The 20,983-nt window shown below is 43.1% G+C and overlaps 1 protein-coding gene across 1 annotated transcript in view; it reads right to left on the bottom strand.

Moving 5' to 3' along the window:
- Nucleotides 1-3,257, bottom strand: part of CDH2 (cadherin 2) — a 241,598-nt gene extending 238,341 nt beyond the window's left edge. The window contains exon 1 of the mRNA XM_027960884.3: nt 3,109-3,257. Coding sequence (XP_027816685.1) covers nt 3,109-3,168 — 60 coding nt within the window. The 5' untranslated portion in view covers nt 3,169-3,257. The remainder of the gene's footprint in view (nt 1-3,108) is intronic.
- Between the last annotated feature and the right edge of the window lie 17,726 nt (nt 3,258-20,983).

Genomic DNA, 20,983 nt, shown 5'->3' with positions numbered 1-20,983 from the left:
TCATAACTTTGTGATATCCCTTGATCAGTGAAGTTTAATGCTCATATTCTGCACTTTTTCTTTTTTAGAGGACAATGCTAATGCCTCAAGCTAAAATGAGCAAGAATAGAGAAAATCTTAAAAGCTGAATATCATAATATGCAAAATTGACTAGAATTATGTAAATCTAGGTAACAGAATAACTCAACTAGTAAAGATTCTCTTAAAGTGAAAATAAAAGTGTTCCAAGTAAAACAAAGAACACTTCAGTTAATTAAAGGCATAAAGTCCTTTTGAATATTTAATTATTCTCCTTTAACTGGTCTGAAAAAATAAGGCAGCTCAGTATCTAAACTGATAACTTGCTCATTCTTTTTTATAAAACTCTTTGACTCCTTAGTCTGGCTTGAAGCTTAAAAAAAAAAAAGAGTTTTAAAAAGCAGAGGACAGAAGAGTGGAGAGGGGCCATTTTCACATTGCAGATAAATCTATGTTATTCCAGTATGTAAAGCAGACCATTAGCACAGAGTCATTTCCAATCTCGGTGTGTACAATCCACATAGCACACTTAACCCTAAAACTCATGTTGCATGAACTGCTCTGCTCCCACCTCTAATGACCTTGTAAATCACTCAGTGTTATTGCTTGACTCATACCCATGAATTACCCAAATAACTTGATGACAAAGTTTTAATCTCCCCTTTCCTCGAGGTTTTTGAAAGTCAACCTCGGGTTGGCCTGGAATAAACTGAGAAAGAACATACAACAGAAAAGGGACGTGCTCGATTTGACGTTTATAAATTATATATATATTTAATGCTTAAAAAAAATAATAAAATGGCCTACAAAATCCACACCTGGTTTCAAAGCAGATGACTCAAAGAAGAAATGAGATTGTTCCGTGGTACACAGATTAGTCCCATGAACCATTAGTCCCTTGGTTATTAGTGACCAAGAAACGTCTCCTCCTATCCTAACTTCACTGCACAATATTCAATTAAAACTTACTTTCAGATCAAAAAGTTAGTGAGCATACCATCCAGAGCTGGACTGACCCTCTTAGGATTTACTATAAATTGCCTATAAATAAGTAAGACCATGGTATTATGTTCAAAACATGTTTTTTAAAACAAGATTTTTCTAATCTACGACGTATTTGTTTTTTAAATCTGATGTCTGGGAAGATTCTTAAGTTTATCTTGTTTTCCCCTTAACTTCAAACACTTGAAGTAGCACTTTTTTCCTTCCTCCCCTTCAGCCTAACCTCTTCAATAAACCCCATTTTAAAAGAAGAAACAATAAATGAACTGACAGGAGGTGAAAGAACGAGGAGTGTGCGCTCCAGGAATAAAGGGCGGTTTTATAACAGGAGGTACTTTTGTTAGCAAGTGACTGGCAGGTCTCCTCCCCCAAGTTAGAAGAAATTCCATCCACTCCCCAAAAGTGCAGAGGCCAAAAATGTCCAGTGCAATAGTTCTGAAACCCCAGCGTCTGCAGAGAGCCGAGGGGGGCGGACTGGCGAATGGGGGAAGGGGAGAGAAAGAGACCAGCAGGAGAGGAAAGAACAAAAGGAGAAACCCAAGAAAGGAGAAAGGAACGGCGGGACCTGGGCGGCCCGCGAGCCAGTGGGAGGGAGAGAGCCTGAGAGTAGGCGAGCACGACCCGGGGGAGGCGAGCGCGGAACGGGCGCACCATGGACAGGGCTCGTCGCGGCCCACACCCCTCTAGGGGGCGGCGAGAGGGAGCGCGCGAGACCGCGGGCGCCAGTCCGTTCCAGCCCCCGGCGCCCGCGGCCGGAGCGCGTCAGGCCCTGACCCGTGATGACCACGGAGGGGGGCGATCCGCACCATCTGTCCCTGCCCCGGTTGCCCCGGGCGCAGTGGCACTCCCGAGCCGCGCCCGCACTTTTTGGAGCACTCGCCGGCCGGCCACCCCCAGCCGTCGGCGGTGCGCTGGGACCCCCCCCCCCCCACGGGGCGGATTCCCCCCGAGACCCCTTCAGGCCGTGAGGGCGGATACGCCCCTCTCCCGCAGCCACCTCGGGCCCCTACCGCCCGCGGCGGCACAAGCGGGACCCCCGGCCGGACCCCGCCCAGTGCGGGGGGTCTCTGCCGCGGCGCGCGGCTTCCCTTCGCCAGACCCCGCTGGCGGGCCAAAAGGGGCCTCGGGGCATCCTCTGGCCCGACGCCGCGGGAAAGTTGGACGCTCGGCCGGGCAGGGGACTCGCGCGGAGTGGGGAGGGAGGCTAAGACCCGCCTGGAGCAGGTGCTTCCCGCCGCCGAGGAGCCTCCCGGTACCGATTCTAGGGAAAGGCTGTCTGGCGCTCTCCCGAAGGCGTGAAAAGTGCGGAGGCTCCGGGTCAAGGCGCCCCCAGCACGCACGCAGGGCAGACGCAGCCGGACAGAGGGAGAGGAAAAATAGCCAAGTAACGGAACTTCTCCCCGCCCGGCGGGATAAGGGGCGTGCAGGGCCAGGGGCTGGGTGCGGAGGCGCGGACCCGCGTAGACTCGTTTGGGCAAGGGAGCGAGGTTTTCTTTTCAGGTAGAACCGACACAGAAAATTGCGAGGGCAGGGAAACAGAAATAGCCAGCAATTCGACGCTGGGGTAAAGACAATAGGACTCTGGAGCCCTCGGGCACCGGGAGCCGCGCGGGTGCCAGGGTGAGGTGGGGTGGAGGCAAGTCCTGTAACTAAGATACCAGAGTGAGAATTTCGACTGCAAACTCGAGACCCATCCCTGTAGAAATAAACAAAAAAAAATTGGAGCAAAGTGCTACGCGAGGGGTGAGAAGCGTAGAAAACTGCAAAACCGGACTGCTAGCCTAGCTCACCCTTCTGCTGTCTAGAGACACCCTCCGGGAACTGGCTGGACCCCCACAGGGACAGTGGGGAGACCGTGATCAGCCCATTTGGGCAACCGCCAAGAGAGGCGCGGGAGACCGGCTGGCCCCGGGCGCCCTGCTCCGGCGCCCGGCCCGAGCCTCGTGTCTGCGCAGCTCCCGGCCGCGCGGTGCGGCACCTCCCTTCCCGGGTGCGCAGCCCGGCCCCGCAGCGGCGCGGGGAACAAAGGGACCCGGCGCCGCCCGCCCCACCCCGCCCGCGGCCCGGCCCGCGGGTACCGCCGCGTACCTGAAGCAGGGCCGCCAGCAGCGGCAGCAGGGTCCGCGGCGCTCCCACTATCCGGCACATGGAGGCGGAGAGGGGCCGAGCGAGGAGCCGGAGGCGGCGGCAGCGGCAGCACCAACAGCGGCGCGGAGAGACGGCTCCAGGCAGTTTCCACCCCCTTCCCTTCCCTCCCCACCCCACCCCCTTCTCCGCTGCTCCTCGCTCCCCGCCAATGGAGAGCGAGCTGATGACAAATAGCGGGCCGCGGAGTCCGCGGGACTCGCACCACGAGTAATAAAACAGACCGAGATCAAGGAGCTGGGGAGGGGGCGGGGGAGAAGGCGGGCGTGCGCGTGAGGGTGTTAGTGTGTGCGTGTGTGGCCGCGGTGGCAGCGCAGACTGCTCTGCTTCGGCCCCAAGCGCAGCGAAGCCAGGAGGGATGCAGGCGGCGGGGACCTTGGCCGGTGGAAGATGCGGAGGTGCAAGCGGAGCGGCGGGAGCTCCCCAGAAGCTCCGCAACGCGAGGTTTCGGGCTCGGGGTTTTGCTTCCTCCGGATCCCCTCTCTAGGGCCGCCGGGCACGGCGAAGACGCCGGCGAGAGCGCCGCGGGGAGGGCGCTCGGGGCCGTGCGCGCTGTGCCCACAAAGGGCAGCAGTCCCGCCGACCGGCGCCTCCGCTGCGTGGGGGCTGAAGACCAATTCTTGGCGCCCCTTGCCGGTCCCCCCGGAGAGTTGGAGACTGTTCTCCGGCCTCGGCCGCGCGGAGATGAGGCCAGGGGTCGGCGCGGCCGCTGCCGCCGCGGCTCCGTCCCGCGCAGTTGCCGCCGCGGCCGCCCCCGCTGCCCGCGCGCCGGTTCTCGGCCCGCGCCGCTCACTCGCGCGCGCCGCCCCACCCCCGCGTCGCTGCCGCCGCCCGCGCGCCCCGCTCGGCCTCCGCGAGCGCGATCAGGGCGAGCCGCCGCCGCCGCCGCCGCCGCTGTCCCCGCGCTCGCCCGCCCCGCGCGCTGCCCGCTCCCAGCTCGGATTGCCTCCTGCCGCCGCCCTCGCCCCCGCCTCCCTCCTCCGCCGAGCCTACCCGCCCGCGTCGTGGCCAATCGGAGGCCACCAAGCTGCAGCGGTAGCCGGCCGGATCCGCGGCAGCCGCCCGCCCCCGCCCAGCCGAAGCGCCCCATTTTTGCTGCAGCCCGCGGGGGGTCGCCGGAGGGAAGCCTGGGGTGCGCTGAGCACAGCCCCGGCAGGTGGAGGGGCTGCGGAAAAGAAAAAGAACTTGCGCAGGAACTTGATTGGGTGGCAGGTTCATTTTTGGACCGCGATGGGGATCGGATAGAGATGAGGCTTTGGGGGCTGGGGAGGGGGGGTGACTTCTCCGAAGCCTAACGCACGCTTCTCTTTACGTTCTGTCATTCTTTCGAGATAGACTTTTTTTTTTTTTTTTTTTTTTTAGTCTGGGCAGGGGCAGACACAGCAAACTGGCGACGCAGGCAGGGCACATCCTGGCCATTGTCTGCGGCGCTCGCCACAAGCCACCTGCCGGCCGGGAGGGCGGAGGCCGGCACCTCTCCCTTCTTTGCGGATGTACTGAAACTGCGAAGTTTCGGTGTGCTTGTCTTCTTGTTTTTCCCTTTGGGGGTTTGAGAGTGCGTGTTATTTTCTTTGAAATCTCCCGTTTTCTGTTTCTATTCGTTCGTGACACTGTTCACAATTTTTAGTGAGTGGTCTAAGGGACTTTGACTCTCTCCCTAAACCACTGCTAACAACAACAAAAAGTATTGAACGAAAGAAAAAGAAAGCGGGTTGAAGGAGCTAAAAGCCAGAACTTGCTCTGAAGAATAGGATTATCTAAGAGATAAAATGACTGATTCTGAGTTCGCACCAAGTAAAGGATTTTTGCTTCGTCCTTGTGAGGCATAAACTTGGAGTGGCTCACACACACACAAAAAAGTGAGAGACTTCACAAGTTTGGGTCACAGGCATTTGTGGAATGGAGGGAGGGGTGAGGAGCAATTGATTTTGGTGAGGTATTAAGTTTTTGTCAGCAATTTTTTTTTTAAGTTTTTTTTCCGGTAAAGAAAAATACCTTTTTTTTTTTTTCCCCTAAGCTTTTCAGCTCTTAGGCAATCATCAAACTTCGTTGCAATTAATGTGCATTCCTCTTCTGCTTTGGATAACTGAAGAACTAAGATTATTTGAATTTGAGTTTCAAGATGCTGATCATTTAAGAACTTGATAATGAATCTCTAAAAATCAAGTACTAAATTCTTTGACATAAGTGATGCAGCTTTTAATAATGTACTGTCACTTGCTCGGATTTTAAAAATTCAGTATTCATAGGGAAGTTGATTCAATTTTAATTAAAACATAATATTGTAGGCCTTTTAAAAATGAAACTCAATTTTTTTCCTGGATTTTCTTTCCAAAAGAATAAGAAAGATCATGTTAATTAAATTTAAAGACAAAAGGCTCCACTTGTTCTTTCTCTTCCTTCTTTGCTAGATAGTATTGTCACATTATTGCTAATTGACCTAAAATTTTTCCTTTTTGGGTATTTATGAGTTTCACTTTCAAGGAGTCATGCATAATAGAAAAACGTTTAGCAGCAATATTGGGGATATCTTCTGTTGTATTAAAAAATGGAATTTATAAAGCTCATCTCTGTGTCTAAGAATTAAGCTGTGATCCCAGACTTGAGACTTTAGTTTCAGTCTCACCACTCCCAGCAATAGCCACTGATGTTTATTGCCATTCTGATTAATTTAAAGGTAGAAGAGATTTCAGTATGAATGACTATTGCTTATTAGAATTATTTGCTTGAATTTTTAAAAATTGTTCCCTTTATAAATAAAACTCTTACTGTGACTTCAAAATCTGCTTTGGAATGGCTGTCAGTCAACTAATTCTCTTGACTCCAGTGGTTTTCAATCAGCCATGTAAGCACTGACAGCATTTTATTTTTTATTTATACAAATTTTGCGGCCAGCTTCCATGAGTCTCACTCTTCAGTGGTTATAGATTGCTTTGGAATTTTCCCTGAGTTTAGCTTGATCACATGCTCCGCCCAATCTTGCTAATCAGCCTTTGACCAGGAGAGGCGAGAACCTAGTCCCAGATCATCTTATTGGGGATTGGTGCATCCATATGATGCTAATGAAAGTAGATCTAGTATTTACTTTGGTGCCCCAAACAAGTGGTACCTCCATTTTGCCATTCTAAAGGTAATCTACTGGGTCATTCATTTCTTTGGGCCAGCTCTCAGGATTTTGCCAGTCTGAAAACTAACTTTCTATCATCTTGCACAGCTCCCGGACTGAAGGGGCCTAGGCAGTGACCTAGAGAAACAGCTTGATTGTGGGGGGAGAGAGGAACACAAGAAAAATAATAATTATAACTAAGGCTGGGCTCATACTCGAAAATCAGCTTAATCCCTTGATTTCTGAACTAGGCACTGCTGCTGATCTACTCCAAGAGGTCTGAAATGAATACCTGTGTCAAATATTATGGACAGACTGAATAAATGACAACTCTGCACACATAGCAAGTTTTCATATGCATGTAAATGCCATGATGATTCATTTTTAAACATTCATTTCAAGGAAAAGTCAGAATAACTTCATGCTCTGGTGTGTATTCTCAAACAGGAGATGCTAAACATACAAATGCATCACACGAGTATTTTTCTAAAAGGGTCCTGACTTTGGAAAGAAATGCAAACAGTAGTTGTCAAATCTGCAACTCACACACCCCCTACCCCCCGCCTCGCCACAAACACACACACACCTCTGGGGCAGGATACACACTAGTCTTCGCTACTGACACCCAGCTGAGAGCCCTTCCCAAATGTTGACTCAAGACCCTCCTCCATAGTTCCCTTTTCTTGCCTGGTTTACAGGGTAAACTAGAATTGTCCCTTCTCCCTTAGGAAGTAGCTCTGGCATTTGCAAGTTTCTTCCCAACTAGCTTTAGTATCTTAACACTGACCTTCCCTGGGTTCATAGGCCTTTTAGAGTCCCAGGCTGTTGTAAATGAAACGTAAAGGTGGTCTATGCAGCTCCTTCATTTTATAGGAACACTAAGGCTTAAAGATGTACACAAGGCTATCAGAGGCAAATAGAGAACACTGACTGGGACTCAGCCTTACTGCCAGTCTGTGTGTGTGTGTGTGTGTGTGTGTGTGTGTGTTTGGAGAGGGGTAGTTGTTCAGTTGTGTCTGACTATTACATTTTCCACAACTTGCTTGTCCCATTTAATATTTTTCAGGCATATTTGTGTTCATAAACACACTTATGACCTCCTGGACTGTAGCCTGCCAGGCTGCTCCATCCACTGGATTTTCCTGTTAAAAATACTGGAATGGGTTGCCATTTCCTTCTCCAGGGGATCTTCCCAACATAGGGATCAAAACCACGAATTCTGCATTGCTTGCTGATTCTTTACCATCTGAGCCACTAGGGAAACCCAGTCTTCCCTACAGAGTCCCTTTTAACTTTAGAAAAATTCACCCATGTGGAATGAAAATGATTTAACAAACTAAAGGAAAATTTAATGATGCTGAGGATTTGTCCAGTATTCCTCTCAGGTTTTTGTTCTTCAAAGTAGGTGTGATTGGAGATGTAACTCTGCATCTCCTTTCACTGGTCTCCATCCTCACATGCCTTTCTCACTGTGATCATCTCACCATACTGAGTGTGATTCTAGCATTTCAAGATTCATATCTTTGACATAACCTGGAGCCAAGTGCAACCCAACTGTTCATCTGGTCCTCACCTGGAGAAGACATGATATGATTCAATACTGGAAAAAAAAAATCCTGGCTTTTAAAATAATCCACTCTGGCTTGGAAATATTACTTAGATTTCTTTCTCTTTTTTTCAGCATTTGAAAACCAAATTCAAAAGTTTTCATGGACAGTATCACCAAATTTATAACTTGAAGTATATATGGTCAAGGAAGTGAGTAAATGAATTAGTTTTACATTTGCATGATGAGGGGCTTAACTCACAGGCAGCCCCTGTATTGGGAAAGCACCACAGAGAAAGAATCACTTTCTGGAAGGTAGAAGGGTGTGATAAACAGATTATGGATTTGAGTTCAGGTAGACTTAAACTCCATGAACTTGGGTGAGTGAGTTTCTGAAGATTTCTAAGATTCTTTTTCTCTAGTCCCAATTTAGATAATATACCAGAATTTCTTAAGAAAGCCTGAAATGAACACAGAGCAACACAGTAGGAGCTTAGCTTTTTATCTATACAGTAAGTCATGTCCAACTCTTTTGCAACCCCATGGACTGTAGCCCACCAGGCTCCTCTGTCCATGGGATTTCCCAGGCAAGAATACTGGATTGGATAGCCTATCCCTTCTTCAGGGGATCTTTTTGACCCAGGGATCAAACCCAAGTCTCCTGAACTGGCAAGCATATTCTTTTCCACTAAACTACAAAGAAAGCCCACCTATATGTGTAGTAACTATGCCCACCAGACTCCTCTGTCCATGGAATTCTCCAGGGAAAAATACTGGAGTGAGTAGGCATTTCCTTCAGTGGATCTTCCTGACCTAGGGATCAAACCTAGGTCTCCCGCACTGCAGGCAGATTCTTTACCATCTGAGCCATCAGAGAAGCTAGCAAATAATAACATGCAGGCTAGTACAAGTAAAAAATTTAATGGGTTATAAGGTGCATAAAAACAAATTTGAGAATGTGAAACTGTTCAGAGGAACAGTATAGTCAATTTATTGATTTCATAATGGAAAACAAATTCATTTTTGAATTATCTTGGAAGTTGACAATACCAAGACCAGGATTAAGACCAATTTTTCTCTGAATCTTTCTCCTGTGAACCTAGGTCTTGTTATTTCCTGAACCATGTTCTGCCTACTCATTTGCAGAGTCCAGGTTTCCTAGTTGACTTCATGAGTTCTGGTTGAAGATCAGCTGTCTCTGAGAAAATCTGGTTTGCATGATATTCAAGAAATTTACCTTCTGCAGCAGCAGCGTGAGTATTTATGGGGCACCACGTTGGATTACTTAAAAGTCAGAAGGCCTACTTCTCAAGATAAATGTCTCTTCAGAAAATAAAACAAATCACACTGAAGGCTTTTTTGTAACGTTTAGTGGTGCCAAACTTTTGTCCCCATGTCCTTTTAAAAGCAAAGACGTGCCTTCTGGAAAGTTCTGAAATGCAGCTGTCAGTGTTGAGAGGACAGTAAAACATCTTTAGCATCTGAATTTACCCTTTCCTCCAGTGAAAATCGAGGTAGTTGTTAAAGTATTTATCAGGGTTGGAATACCTGTGTTCTCTCCCTGAGTAATCTTAAACACGCCACTTCATTTCTTTACGTGTTTTCTCCAAGAGGACTAACAAAAGGATGTCACTGAAGCCTATTTAGTTCTTTAGAGAGAATTTCTGGATAAAATACATGGAATTCTCTAAGACTATGGATTCAGTTCTCACAAGAGGAATGATTAATTGGTTTCAAAAGTTTTAAGTTACATTTTAATGATGTGGCATAACCAGCAAGCCACCAAGTGTTTATTAAATCTTTCTTCTTTTTAATTTTCATTTATCCAAAAAGCTTTTTAAAAATTTATTTATTTTAATTGGAGGCTAATTACAATATTGTAGTGGTTTTTGCCATTCAGTGATATGAATCAGCCATGGGTGTACATGTGTCCCCGCATTTATCCACAAAGTTTAAAAATAACATATTTATCTTTCTGTTACAAAAGCAGCATATGTTCATGTGTAGATATTTGAGAAAATTATATTGTTACATGTGCCATGATCATTCACAGATGATTGAGAGTTGATGCTTTATTTTATAGGGCTTACCGGAAAGATACAACCCCAGTTTTCCTTTTCAACGGTGAATGCAAAAAAAATCAACCATAGTCCCATTTATCACAGAATTTATAATGTATGTTACTGTGATTCATTCTTTACATAGCTCTAAAGGGCCGAGTGATTATCACAAATAAGCATTATCTTTCTGGGAGGTCTGTTATTTTGAGTCATCCCTGAGAAAGGTTTTTCAAAAAGCGAGTTTGCAGGAGATGGGAATATTCTCACTTCTGAAGTTGTTAGGAGGGCCAATAATAAACATGTATTTGCATTGCAAAACGTATTTATCCAAGCCAGATGAAATTTCAGACTCTTTGAGGATACTTAGGCCCCCTGATATCACAAGTTGAGGAGTGAGTTCTTTAAGGTGTCTGATCACCAGGGTTCGGAGGGAAGGGGCGAGCAGAGGCAGGGACAAATGGACACAAGTGGACAAATGGACATCAGAAGAAGGCAGGGACTAAAGAAAACACCCGAGGTTTATGCTCTCTAGTGAGAAGGGATTCGTATGTGGATAGAATGTGGAGTGTGGCCAAACTACAGGATGGGGTGAGGCTGTAATCTTGGTAATTGTTCAGTAAACATTTGCCCGGTTTTTACAACAAAACAAAACACAGGACTTGGAGTTTCGACAAGAGCGTGGGGATGGTCTTTCAGCCTCTAGAATTGATAGAAAGGGCCACACAGCAGGGCAACTGATAAGTAACAGTCCATCCAGTCCTCGCCCAGAATTTGTACATCTGTTGATAAGGGCAAGTCCTCTTCGGCAGAAAGTTTTACTCTGAGATGCTAGCTGGTGAGGATGTTCTCAATCTTAAAACTCTATTTATACTTCAAAAATTCCCCTCTCAAATTATTTTTGTAAAGGTAGAAATGATGTAAATGGCTTTTTGTTTGTAAGTCAAAAACTAAGCACCATCCACTCATTAATGAGGTAGTATAAGCTTTAACTAAGAACATATATATTGGCTTCTTTATATTTTTTTCTCATTTTCTAGAAGCGTTCTTTAGAACTTTACAGATCAGTTAATTTTCTTCTCTCTCTTACCTGCCTTGTCCCTACAATTTCTTTCTCTCTCTTTTCAAAATATATTTCCTGGGAGATGTCTTTAGCTCTGTCTTCTAGCCTTTCTGTTTAAAAGTTGGATATATTTTTTATTTCCAGAGCTTTTCGTTCTCTGATGATTTCTTCCTAGAAACTTGCTCTTATTTCATGGATGTGAGCGCTTCTCTTATCTCTTTACATGTTGAAAAGTTGTCTTCTGTTCCTGGGATTATCTTGGTTTCCTCTCTGTGGCTTTTCTTGCAGGGGTTATTGTTGTGTCTGTCTTTGATGTCAGAGAGACTTAGGGAAAATGTTCAATATGTAGAATTTCACTTAATCCTCCCAGATATTGATAAGCCACCCTACCCTGCCTCAGTTTTTCTTGGCTCCTATGAGTTCAGAGCTTTCTAGTGTCTGCCCCGCAGAAGTATATAAAGACCCTCCCCAGCTGAGACAGGCTCACACCACACTGCACTGTTACTGGCTTGACCTGCCTTATCTCTGCCCAGGTTTAATCTGTGATTTGTTTCTCAACCAAAGAAAGAAGGCGCTCTAGATGATTTTCTGGAGGCTGGATGTGCTGATATTTCTGGATGTGTGATTTTCTGGGGTGCTGATATTTCCCCTATCTAAGTCTGTCATCTTCCCTTTCCCAAGGATGAGATATACATCAGTCTCCAGGAAGACTCTTGTCCCTGGCAGCAGCTTAGAAGTCCCACTGAGACCCAGGCCCTCCTGTGGTTAATTAAGAACCCCTTCCCCATTCTCCATGTTCTATGAGAAATAGTGTCATCTCCACCTATTAATCGGAGGAGGCAATGGCACCCCACTCTGGTACTCTTGCCTGGAAAATCCCATGGACGGAGGAGCCTGGTAGGCTGCAGTCCACGGGGTCACTAAGAGTCGGACATGACTGAGCGACTTCACTTTCACTTTTCACTTTCCTGCATTGGAGAAGGAAATGGCAACCCACTCCAGTGTTCTTGCCTGGAGAATCCCACCTACCATTAATAGGTCTGCCCAAATCACTGTTTTAGCCCCTATAGTTTTCAAATTAAAATAGATATGTGTATATTCTCTATCTTCATCGAGAAGGTCCCCCTGAGGAAATGTCAACCCACTCCAGTATTCTGGCCTGGGAAATCCCATGGACAGAGGAGTCTGGTGGGCTACAGTCCACGGGGTCACAAAGAGTCAGACGCAACTGAGCATGTGCGTGCATGCACATACACACTCTCTCTCTCTCTCTCACACACACACACTCACTCACTCTATCCTCAGCATAAATAGTTATGAAAAGTGTTTTAAGGTTAGATGGGGAAACAGTGGAAACAGTGTCAGACTTTATTTTTTTGGTTTTTGGGCTCCAAAATCACTGCAGATGGTGATTGTAGCCGTGAAATTAAAAGACGCTTACTCCTTGGAAGAAAAGTTATGACCAACCTAGACAGTATATTCAAAAGCAGAGACATTACTTTGCCGACTAAGGTCCATCTAGTCAAGGCTATGGTTTTTCCAGTGGTCATGTATGGATGTGAGAGTTGGACTGTGAAGAAGGCTGAGCGCCGAAGAATTGATGCTTTTGAACTGTGGTGTTGGAGAAGACTCGTGAGAGTCCCTTGGACTGCAAGGAGATCCAACCAGTCCATTCTGAAGGAGATCAGCCCTGGGATTTCTTTGGAGGAAATGATGCTAAAGCTGAAACTCCAGGACTTTGGCCACCTCATGCGAAGAGTTGACTCATTGGAAAAGACTCTGATGCTGGGAAAGATTGAAGGCAGGAGGAGAAGGGGACGACCGAGGATGAAATGGCTGGATGGCATCACGGACTCGATGGACATGAGTCTGAGTGAACTCCGGGAGTTGGTGATGGACAGGGAGGCCTGGCGTGCTGCGATTCATGGGGTCGCAAAGAGTCAGACACGACTGAGCGACTGAACTGAGCTGAACCTGCTTTTGAAGCAGCTCATAGGTGCGCATTCACCCTCATGTGTTCACCTGCATTCTCACTAACCAAAATAATGCAGAATGAAGTACTGTCTATATACTTCGTGGTTCCAGTAGACAGTAATGAAATACAAATTTATAACATTGGGAATCCAAACCTGAAATTTAGAGTAGGTGAGAAAGAAATATCTCATTAAAACATTTAGTACAATTGTCTTCAACCTTTTTTTTTTTTTTTTTGTCATACTATATGTGTGTGCTAAAATGTCCTAGAAAAAACATCTTTCATTAGGGGAAGTATATCCTATAAATGTATGTGAATCAGTAGGTACTTTTACTGTACCTTGCCCCTCAAATGTCTCATGTTCCTGGTGGGGACAGTCATTGTTACTTTCCCCACTAATATACCTGTTATTGAGAATCACTGATTGAATTTTAATTGCTCTTTACTCTCACTTAGTGTAAGTCTTCTATTTGTTTGAAGTCTTACAAGGTTGAATTTCATCGACTTGTTATTCAACAGGGTACCATCACTTCACTTTATAAATGGCAACCCACTCCAGTGTTCTTGCCTGGAGAATCCCAGGGACGGTGGAGCCTGGTGGGCTACTGTCTGTGGGGTCGCACAGAGTCGGACATGACTGAAGTGACTTAGCAGCAGCAGCAGCAGCATAAAGACTTTAGCCACATGACGATTTCAAGCTTGGAGCTGATAAGGATATTAGCATCCATTGAACAGACACACAAATCATTCACCATTTCCCCAAATTTTTATTTCCAGATGATCATGATCAATTCTAAGAAATACATCTCTTCTGCTGAGAGTACCAGGTTTTACATTTCATTAGAACTGGGTAGGTAACCACTGAGAGGTAACAATACATTTATTAACATATGGGAGGGAAAAGCCTGACTTTTAGTAATAAAGGAAATAATTACTCTTAAAAGAGATGACCTTTTAAAGGATTATGTGCAAACTGCAGAACTTTTCTGAGTGAGAACAAACTATAAGACCAAACTGTCAATCAGTTTCTTTTACCCTTAGCTCCGTGGACACCAGGTCGACTTAGAGCAGCTCTGTACAGTTTATGGGGAAAGAAACTCTATAGAGTTTTTGGGGAAAGAAACAGGGTGGGGGCAGGGGACACGCTAGTGGAGAGGGAGAAACATGGTGAGCCGGAGCGGGGACAAGGAAGACTAATGAGCTTTTTATACTTCGTGTGCCTGGCGAGAGCTAGTGGTGAATAGATGGAGAGTTCATATAGCACCTGCTTGAAGGCAGGGAGGATCAGAAAAGTCAGGAAACTATTTAGTTTGATCAGCGGAGCCTAGAAAATCTAACCCAAGACTTTGATCAGAATCTTAAAGGCATTCCTCCGCAGTACATGATTTTTTCTTGATCGTTTTGTCTGTTTTTAAGAATCACAAAATCAGTCCAGTTGTTTGGACGATGTACACCTTTAAGAAATCTCTTTCATTTCTCTATAGGCCTTGCAGTTCAGACTACCAACAGCACCTCCTATAATCAATATAGCAAAATCAGATTATTATGAAAGTGAAAGTAAAAATATATTTGCTATTCTTAGTTTCCCAAAGTTAATGTTTAAAAAACCTTTACTATCTAACAATAAAAAATATGTGATCCTCCAAAATATCAAATTTAAACAACCAGTATCATAATCAACATTTTTCCAGAAATAAAATTCTTAACTCTGCAAAATTTCCAACATAAAATTAAATATTTTTATCCTTATTTACCATTTTCCCAACTTGTTTTCTTTGTTTGAAAAATATTTATTTTTGACCACAGTGTCTTCACTAAACATTTCTCCACCTTTGTCCTCCTTTGAGTCAAAACCCTTGGCTAATACAATTTCTAAGTTCTGTGATTGATGCTATGTTTAAAAATCTGTTATTTCTTCTGAGTCAGCTTACAGTATCTTAAAAACAAGGAAGCAAGACAAAACATAAAGGAGGGGGCAGGTGGGGGAGAAAAGAACAAAGGGATACTCAGCAATCACACTGTTGGCTTGTTTTTATGGTTTGTTTAAATGTCAGTTTCTGAGAATGGAAATGGAGCGGCCTTGTGCTCTGAACCAGCCATTAGGAGGTGCTCATACTTTAAAACAAACCCTTCCAAACCTTTAAAGCTACATAGAGTCTAGGTTTTATGTTTTGTAGAACTGATCTTTAATTTTAGTAATTTTCTTTCCCTGAACTTAACAACTTGTAAAAATTGTCAAGTGAACAGTTTTGGAAACTCATGTCATCCAATTAGTCCAAAAAACAAATGTTTTTGTGTCATCTATCACCACAGAACTAGACAGACTCATCAGATTCAAAGGAAAACATGTATTTGAGAAAGAACAACCTCTCAGCTACTTTACCTTCAGAGGAATATAGTTGATGTTAGTTGGTGTAGAGCAGGGGTCTTCAGGAAGTCTTCCCTGGGGCTGTATCTACTTTTGTAATATAGAAGGGTTTGTTTGTATCCTGAGTATTCTCCAGGGTAGATCCTGCTTTTGTAATGCAGTTTCACAGCTGTTTATTATGGACACCATTCAGACTGTTAACTGTCCATTTTGTTTCTGCCATTATTGCTTTTTATTTGCTGTCCAGCCCTACACTGGCTACTTGACAAGTGTTAGCTGCAGATATGAACACGCATGAAACAAAAGACTAAACAACAAGCAAAGCCACCAGAAAACCTGGAAAATTTCCCTGGTCTCCAAGGCAGTGTTTGGAGTAGAGAAAAGGATTTTATGCTGGATATTTGTAGTAGACATTCTTGTTAAGGGGTTATAGGTGTGGTGCAAGTACTAAAATGTTACAATGCTGTGAATTATTTAACTGATGAAACACAATGGCTTCGGTAACTTCTTGTCAAATCTCAAGTTCCATGTGACAAACACTGACACTAAACATTTTTTTTTTAATTTCTATATTGAAGAAGACCAATGCACAAAATTTTAAAATTGTACCACTGGTAAATAGAGAGCTTCCCCCCCACCCCCGCCCCGGCCCCCCTAGGCCATGCTACTTGGCTTCTGGGATATTTCCCTGACCCAGGATTGAACCTGTGCCCTTGGCAGTGAAACAAGATTGTCCTAACCACTGAGCAGCCACGGCATTCCCATAGACAGCTAATTTTTTAAAAAAGAATTGTTATTACTTGGAATTAACTCCTGGTGAATAGGAATACTTATCTTACTTTCATATCTTTGGCACTCATAAATGAGTCTGAAGCTCAGGCTTCCCCCCCCTTCCCCACACCGCCCCCCCGCCCCCGCAGGCAGCACTGCATAATGTGAATCATGACACCTACTGGCAGCATAGGGTTTTGCACCCTAGTTCCATAAGACATTCAAGCCTCTTGTTACGTAAGATAGATTTTTCAAATGTAAGTTTATGTTGCTGCTGCTGCTGCTGCTCTCAGAAGGCAATGGCACCCCCCTCCAGTACTCTTGCCTGGAAAATCCCATGGACGGAGGAGCCTGGAAGGCTGCTGTCCATGGGGTCGCTGAGGGTCGGACACGACCGAGCGACTTCACTTTCACTTTTCACTTTCATTCATTGGAGAAGGAAATGGCAACCCACTCCAGTGTTCTTGGCTGGAGAATCCCAGGGACTTGGAAGCCTGGTGGGCTGCCGTCTATGGGGTCGCACAGAGTCGGACACGACTGAAGTGACTTAGCAGCAGCTTTAGTCGTGTCCGACATTGTGCGACCCCATAGACGGCAGCCCACTAGGCTCCACATTATTAATGATGAAAAGGGCAAAGTGAAGATTGAAAGTCAATTCCACCTCCAACCCCACAGTTAATTACTAGCCTGCTGTTCCAAGGATAGTCACTAAAGGCTTGAGATATCATTTTCTATTCATTGATTAGGGTCTTTACAATTTGCATCAATTCCACACCACTTTAATTGATGTCGCTTTATAATGTATTAACTATTTGAGAAGATATATCTCTTCCTTTTACTGTTCTTTATTTAAAAAATATTATTCTCACATGATTGCTCTTCCAGAAGTTTAGTATTATTTGGCTAAATTACTCCATATCATATTTGATTTTTAGTTGAATAGCATTAAGCTACTAATTGGCTTCCCAGGTGGCTCAGTGGTAAAGAATCCACCTGCCAGTGCAGGAGACATAGGAGAGGTGGCTTTGATGACTGAGTTGGAAAGATGCCCTGGAGAAGGAAATGGCAACTCCAGGATTCTTGCTTGAAAAATCCCATGGACAGAGAGAGGAACCTGGTGGGCTACAGTCCATGAAGTCACAAAAAGTTGGACATGACTGAGCACAACAATAAGCTACTCATTAATCTGGCGATAATTTTATATGTAAAATAGTTTTCCCATAATAGTCCTTTCTATCTCTCAAAATATTTTTCATGTTCTTCATACGTTAAATGTGTTTTTCTTGAACTCGATCTTTGGAATTTTATATTTTGTTGCAATGAGTGAAATTATTTATATACTTTTATTTCCTCATTTGCTATTACCTGCCTATGGACATGCTATTGTTTTAGTATTTTTCTCTTGTAATAAATGAAATAATTGTACAGGTTTTCCATAAGGTGTCATTTTGAATTTTCTTTAAATGAATCATTGTTCTTTATGTCTTTTACTTATCTCTTAGCTCTGGGTCATGTCTTCTAGTATTGACCAAAGCCTTCTAATAAGGATGTAAAAAATTATTATTGACTTTTCCACATGTAATGCAAATCCCCCTTGGTTTTAACCATTCATTAGAAATGTATGAAAGCGACTATTTTTAATCATGTTGATGGCATATTGTAAGCTATGGATATTTTCAATAGTTGAATGTTTTTAATGCTTTCCTCAAACATTATTATGATTATATTTTTCTTAGCTGACTTAATACTTTAATTATATATGCTAATAAAGTATGTAATATTATTTTTGCATTCCTGAAATAAATCCTATTTTATGATTTTTCTTAATGTAGTGTCAAGTTCTATTTCTAAGACTTTATTCATGATTTTAAAACTTCATATTCATTTGGAGATATGTTGATATTTTTCTTATATTGATACCCTTGAAAAATTTTAGTATTTTATTTAGTTCTAAAAGTACTGTATTAGAAATACTTGTAAATAGTAAATACTTGTAGAAGTATTGTTTTGTGCTTATTTACATAATTTTATTTAGCATTTGCTAATAATATTAGACATTTGCTTTTATTCTATTTTTTAAAAAATATTTGGATCTATTTAATTTTAATTTTGTAACTCAACTCTTCCTTTCTAAAAATGGATCCTGATTTTTTTTTTCTCAAATTTAGTTTGTTTGGGTTCTTTGTAACACATAGAAAAATATTTATACTTAAGAATTCACTTTTGCATACCACCTCTGTTTGAAGATTTTTGTATATTACTTTTTAAATCTCTTTCCTAGTTCAATAGTTTTTAGAGAGGTGTGTTTTCATTTCTAAATGGTTGAACCTTGTTTTCAGTAACAAAAATTTTACATTTTCATTCCATTGTTGTGGAGTTAATGTAGTACATGATTTTTGTTTCTTTGGATTACTGACTTGACTTTTGCTCTAGTATCTATTGCCATACATACTTCTTGCATATTTTACAGGAAGAAATTTACTAGTAATGTCAAGAACTGTGACAGTTTGGGCTGTTGCCCTACTCAATGGCTAACAAGTTAGCTTCCATGGTTGTACGAATGTTTGAAGAAGATAAGTGATTCCTGTGTCAGAGAGGATTTTACTACTCACAGCAATAGCAATAGTTAGAATGTCATCACTTCTGTGGCAGTTCCCCATGCTGAGATTTCCACAGGACCAGGGGAAGAGGGTCAGGTGACACCTGTACACAGAAGAGGAACCCTGAGTGTAGAGAACCCAATTCTTTTATAAAAGGCAATAAGCATGCCACTCCTTTGTTCTGGAAGTGTGCTGTCTCTATCTCCCAAAACTTTAAGCAAGCTGACTCTTTGCTCCAGAGGAAGACATTATCTCTCTCTTCCAAAGTTATTTTCTATAAAAAGCAGCCTTGGAAGGATGGTCTGAAATAAAGGCATCCAGTGCCTCTGCTCAAAAGATGTGCAGAAATGCAAGACTACTGTGGGAACTTATCTCCCACTGGAAAGCAGAGGACAAATATGCTTATATATTGCATTGGCCAAAAAGTATAGCACCTTATGGAATTTTTTGGCCAATTCATTATATTAGTTCTACCTTGTTCAGATGTTTTATAATTTTTATAAAATTTATAATTTATAGTATATAAATATATTAAATAAACAATTTATAATTTTATAATATATAATTATATACTTGATAATTTATAACTTTTAAAATATATAATTTGTAAGTTTTATAGACATTGATATACAAAATATTTGATGTCTATCTATCTATCTATAGTCTTTTGATGTTTAACAGGGTAGACAGATAAGGTTATGTATTTAAAATACTATTTCCTATATTTTAAATACTCATGTGTTTTAAGCTATTAAGCTTTAGTACTCAGTATTTTTATTTCTTTACTGTTTGTGATTATGATTTTGTCAATATATAGGAACACTTTTAAGTCCCATTTGTGTAGGTTGCCACCTCAGCTATAATTATTTCAATTATTATTTGGATTTTTCTTAAAAGTATTAAGCCTCTGGATTATTTTTATTCAATCAGATACACTTAGCCTTTTAATAGGGAGATTTATCCTATATTCATTAATTTTGTTGGCCTGACTCAGATAATTTTGTTGTCTGGTTTTTGTTTGCTTGCCATTTAGCCTCTGTTCTACAGGCTATTTTGTTTATTTTTATATTCTCGATGTTTTAGACAGCAGACTTCCTGTGTTTGGTTCTGTTACTATCTCATAATAACATATATTCATAACTACTTTTTATTAATCAAAATAGCAACAAAGAGGCTCTTGTTTATTAATTGTGTTTCCTTTATCCATTTCTTCCCCACTCTTAGTCTTTAATAATTAATCCAGGGTCTTCCTTTGTGGTCCAGTGGCTAAGACTCAGTACTCTCAATATGGGGAGCCTGGGTTCAACCCCTAGTTGGGGAACTGAGATACCCGAATGCCACAACTAAGACCTGGTGCAGCCAAATAAATAAAAATTAATATTAAAAAATTAATCTAGTCATTTAAACTTTGTCATCAATATATCTGTACATAATCCTCTTTTCAAGACACTGGAATTTCTAAGCTGTTGCATTTTATTATCCTGATGTTGAATTTTCAGCATTAGCTTTGTTCTCTACAGTCACATTTTGCAACAACTGCCGGAACACTGATGTCACTGGTCCAAAGGCCAAGAGAAATTTCCCTAAACTCTCCAGTTTCGCTGTGCTTTGGAGCCAAGGTGGGAGTGACCAGAATTCCAGTGAATCTACACAGCCAGCACAAGGGAACAAAGTTGACCCTTTTGCAAAGAGGGGCAGAATAATGAGGAAGAAGGCAAGCTAAAAGTTCCCCTCTTTGGATGCCAGAATTCATGGAATACTTCCCAGAGCGAATGATCTTCTCCTTTTCCCTTATCCAAAGGTTCTCTGGGGAGTTAGGTCCTCACATACTCCCCGTTCTGTTCTCACCTCTCCACTACTTCCTCACATCTCCCACTTCAAACTTCATAGCTGACTAAGTACACATTTTAACACAACCTAGATGCATGGGAGGACTTGTCTTAGTAGTGTTTCTCGCTGCATAAAAGAATACCATAGACTGGGGGGCTTAAACAACAGAAACCTCTTTCCTCACTGTTCTAGAGGCTAGCAGAGATCAGGACGCCAGCCTGACTGGGTTCTGGAAAGTGAAAGTTAGTTGCACAGTCGTGTCCTGCTGTGCGATTCCACGGCCTACAGCCTGTCCTGCCCCTCTGTCCATGGAATTCTCCAGGCAAGAGTACTGGAGTGGGTTGCCATTTCCTTCCCCAGGGACTGGGTTCTGGGGACAGCTCTTTTTCTGATTTGCAGGTAGTCTTCTTGCTGTGGGCTCTCATGGCCTTTCTTTGGTGTGTACACTTGGAAAAAGAGAGATGGCTCACTCTTCTTATAAAGTCACCAATCCCATTGGATT

This window comes from Ovis aries, chromosome 23 (genome assembly GCF_016772045.2).
Source record: "Ovis aries strain OAR_USU_Benz2616 breed Rambouillet chromosome 23, ARS-UI_Ramb_v3.0, whole genome shotgun sequence".
In the NCBI taxonomy this organism is placed as follows: domain Eukaryota; kingdom Metazoa; phylum Chordata; class Mammalia; order Artiodactyla; family Bovidae; genus Ovis; species Ovis aries.
Note: the sequence above shows the minus strand (reverse complement) of the source record. Positions and strands in the feature narration are given on the sequence as shown.